The 4,471-nt window shown below is 40.2% G+C and overlaps 1 protein-coding gene across 1 annotated transcript; it reads right to left on the bottom strand.

Annotated features, from left to right (window-relative positions):
* Positions 1–235: 235 nt before the first annotated feature.
* On the bottom strand, positions 236–4,031 carry pigh (phosphatidylinositol glycan anchor biosynthesis, class H). The gene is made up of 4 exons (XM_064991680.1): positions 3,493–4,031; positions 2,762–2,971; positions 1,699–1,782; positions 236–1,005 (listed from the first exon to the last, which is right to left on the bottom strand). The coding sequence occupies exons 1-4, from the start codon at positions 3,694–3,696 to the stop codon at positions 934–936; spliced, it is 570 nt and encodes a 189-aa protein (XP_064847752.1). The 5' UTR covers positions 3,697–4,031; the 3' UTR covers positions 236–933.
* Between the last annotated feature and the right edge of the window lie 440 nt (positions 4,032–4,471).

Raw genomic sequence — 4,471 nt, 5'->3', positions numbered from 1 at the left:
AACTCAAAACAGGAAGTACCCGTGCAAAGGACTATTCAACGTTGGTCTGACCAATCGGAATCCACGCTTCAATATTGTTTTGATCACGCGGACTGGGATATGTTAAATAATGGCAGCAGTAGGATCCCCATCAGCCGACAGCAATGGCGACAGGTGGACATGGTTCTGTTTTGAGTTAAAGGTGGTAGGTCCTGCCCTCTACTGGCGATGGAAAGAATAGCAGCTAGTGAGAACACATTTTTAAAATATTTTTATTTATTTAACTAGGCAAGCCAGTTTTAAGAACAAATTCTTATTTAAATTACACGATAAATACTATTAACTCTTCAAATGGAATACAATATTTGTAAATATATAATAATATAAAAATTTGCATCTAAGGAGAAAAAAAGAGGTTATTTCTAAATTCATAGTTGCAACAGGAAATCCTTAAAGTTATCAAGCTTATCAAGTAGGGACATAGTTCCAGGTAAACACTGTTCAAGTAGATTCTAAGACATAGAAGTAAATAACAACATTAGGTAACACTAAATAAGGACTTACATTCATAAACTACTCTCTTACTGAGAATCTCAAGAGTATAGTATATTTTAGTGGGATGACCTAATGGAGCTTGTCTTGCATTACTAAAAACTGGTGTGTGGAAAATGACCTGAAAAAAATGTTTTAGAAAAAAAAAAGACAAAAGTAGATGAAACAATAATAGGTGTATCATCAGTTTTTCTTTCCATTGGGAATTGTTAACACAATCAGAGAAATATTCAAAACATGTTGCATGACTTGGTATGCAGTGATGTCAGTAGTTTGAAGCGTTGGAATGCAGTGATGTCAGTAGTTTGAAGCGTTGGAATGCAGTGATGTCAGCGACTGTGCTTTTCCAACATGACGTCAGTGTGGTTCACCCAGACGGTTTACCAAATGACATCATCACCATCAGCACTTCGCTAGAATCTCCTGGCAGCTCTTGTACACTTTGACCAGGCAGTTCAGCCTTGGTTTTGAGCTCTGAAAGAGGAATGAAAGGTAAATTATAATCAGACGGGTGAATGTAGAGGTCAGAAAGGCTTCAGCGCGCAGGGTTAGGCTTCAGCGCGCAGGGTTAGGCTTCAGCGCGCAGGGTTAGGCTTCAACACAGGGTTAGGCTTCAACACAGGGTTTAGGCTTCAACGCAGGGTTAGGCTTCAACGCAGGGTTTAGGCTTCAACGCAGGGTTAGGCTTCAACGCAGGGTTAGGCTTCAACACAGGGTTTAGGCTTCAACGCAGGGTTAGGCTTCAACGCAGGGTTAGGCTTCAACGCAGGGTTAGGCTTCAACGCAGGGTTAGGCTTCAACGCAGGGTTTAGGCTTCAACACAGGGTTTAGGCTTCAACGCAGGGTTAGGCTTCAACGCAGGGTTAGGCTTCAACGCAGGGTTTAGGCTTCAACGCAGGGTTTAGGCTTCAACACAGGGTTTAGGCTTCAACACAGGGTTTAGGCTTCAACACAGGGTTTAGGCTTCAACACAGGGTTTAGGCTTCAACACAGGGTAAAACTACATTAGATCCAAAGGTTTTATTTTCTTTGTTTTCTTTCTTCATGTGAAGAACACAGGACATTTCACACGTCCGAAATGTGATGTATAAATAAATCTCGATTTGATTTAGATACAGACGTGCATTTTAAACAGTATGTCAGATCCATAATGATCCCGAAGCTCACCTGAAACAGCGGGACCACGCTAGACACTGCCTCTGGATCTGAGGGGTCCTTCAAGAGGATGCAAAGATAGTAGATGACTGTTTGCTGAAGAAAAAAAACAATCATCATAAGATACTCTATAATAATATTGTATATACCATTTATCAGACTGTTTTATACAAAGTGCCTTTCAGTCATGCATTGTTCACTGTCCTACGATCATCAACGGTTAAGATAAGTTATAGCAGGATCCATCGAACTTCATCTGAACGAGAAGCAGTCAACGCCTTCAGTGACGATCAAATCAACTGTGGAAGTGTACCTTCGTCAGGTCAGTATCCTTCTATTTCCTCACCATGTGAATAGCTTCATTAATTACTATGTCTTTGATTTTCCTCACCATGTGAATAGCTTCATTAATTTACTATGTCTTTGATTTTCCTCACCATGTGAATAGCTTCATTAATTTACTAAGTCTCTGATTTTCCTCACCATGTGAATAGCTTCATTAATTTACTACGTCTTTGATTTTCCTCACCATGTGAATAGCTTCATTAATTTACTACGTCTTTGATTTTCCTCACCATGTGAATAGCGTCATTAATTACTATGTCTTTGATTTTCCTCACCATGTGAATAGCGTCATTAATTACTATGTCTTTGATTTTCCTCACCATGTGAATAGCTTCATTAATTTACTACGTCTTTGATTTTCCTCACCATGTGAATAGCGTCATTAATTACTATGTCTTTGATTTTCCTCACCATGTGAATAGCGTCATTAATTACTATGTCTTTGATTTTCCTCACCATGTGAATAGCTTCATTAATTTACTACGTCTTTGATTTTCCTCACCATGTGAATAGCGTCATTAATTACTATGTCTTTGATTTTCCTCACCATGTGAATAGCTTCATTAATTTACTACGTCTTTGATTTTCCTCACCATGTGAATAGCGTCATTAATTACTATGTCTTTGATTTTCCTCACCATGTGAATAGCTTCATTAATTTACTACGTCTTTGATTTTCCTCACCATGTGAATAGCTTCATTAATTTACTATGTCTTTGATTTTCCTCACCATGTGAATAGCTTCATTAATTACTATGTCTTTGATCTTGCCCATCTCTATGAAGTCTGTAGACTCCCTGCCGGAGGCGTAGCTAGAAGACACCTGGACACCCAGAGAACCAATGATGAGCAGCGTCTCATGGTCCACCTTCACAAAGTGGATGTGAACCATCATACCGACCAGGGTGATGATTATGGCACTGGAGAGAACGGCTGTGTTCTGGAGAGAGATGAAGAGAATGGCATTGAAGTAAAAAATAAATAAAAGTTTTAATCTCTCTGTAGACTCAGGGTGCTCCACATACAGCGACTTTGAGAAGAGACCAGCATTGAACTGATTGAACCACAACAACAATAATACTTAGCTATATTATTAAATGATTAATCTAGTTTAGTGGGTTACCGACCGACACTGGCCCTAAAGCGCTATAGGGGCACGATTTTGTTCTAGACCTGCACTAACACCACCGATACAACCACACAACACCTGCTGAGCAGTTGATTGAATCAGATGTGTTAGTGTCGGGCTGGAACAAAATTCTGCACACCCAGTAGCTTCCCGGGAACTGGATTGTTGACCAGTGACGCAGGTGCCAGTGGGTATCTGAAAGGAGTCCCAAATGGAACCCTTCACCCTATATAGTGCACTACATTTCACGAGAGCAACATGGGCCATGGTCAAAACTATTAGACTGTATAGCGAATAGGGTGCCATTTGGGACTAAACCCTAGTCTCCTTACCTCAGTGACGAAGAATACGATGTAGGCCGATAGCCAGACGGCGCAAGTGTAAGCCATCACTCTGCCTATGGAGACTTTAGCCGAGCTCACCGTGAACTCCCTGCAGAAACCCGAGTGACTTTGACACTCCAGAGAGATGGCCTTGCCGTCGATGTCCGTGTAGGTTTCATCTTCCATGCTGTAATGCTGGTCACCGTTCTGCATAAACTCGAGATGACTGGATATCAATAGCTGGAACTGGAGTGATGTCTAGCTAACGTAGGCTAGCTCTAACGTCTTCAGTGAGAAGACAGCTTACTAGCTATAGCTAACAATGTGGAGACTGAATAAACAATTTAAAAACAATTAACAATAACTAACATATTTTCATACGCTAAGTTACTAGTTTACTTCAAAGCCACAAAATACGCGAATCCGCAAATGCACTTCCTCTCAATATTGACTATTAATTGCACAAAACTAGGTCAACATCGATGAGAAAACCTCTTTGACCGAACTGGCAAGCTACAAACTTTGAGGTGCATTGTGGGGAAAGTAAACGATTCCAAACAACAACTACATTTCCCAGAATGCTTCGCGGTCTATAACGTTTAACCTCTGGATGAAAACAAGCCGATCAGCTGATGAAACTGTGAACAACATCTAGCTGTTGGGCAGCGAAATTATCCTAATAAGAGAGATATATGTATACACAACGGTATCTTTGTGATTGACATTGCATACCATGTTTGTTTATTAAAAGAGTATTGCGTTGTTTTGTGTGTAGAAGGTGAAGAAACGTGTTTAGGTTAGGAAATATCTGGGCAAACTCAGCTCGGTCCATATTTTTTATATATATATAAAAAGAAAACACAACATATTTGTCAGTTACTCCACATCAACTGAAACGAGCCATTTCTCAAGAACCAACCCAACAACAAAAGCCTTTATCAAGCCAAAAATATGGACCGAGCTGAGTTTGCCCAGATATTTCCTATAA

Source organism: Oncorhynchus masou, chromosome 16 (assembly GCF_036934945.1).
Source record: "Oncorhynchus masou masou isolate Uvic2021 chromosome 16, UVic_Omas_1.1, whole genome shotgun sequence".
NCBI classification, from domain to species: Eukaryota; Metazoa; Chordata; class Actinopteri; order Salmoniformes; family Salmonidae; genus Oncorhynchus; species Oncorhynchus masou.
Note: the sequence above shows the minus strand (reverse complement) of the source record. Positions and strands in the feature narration are given on the sequence as shown.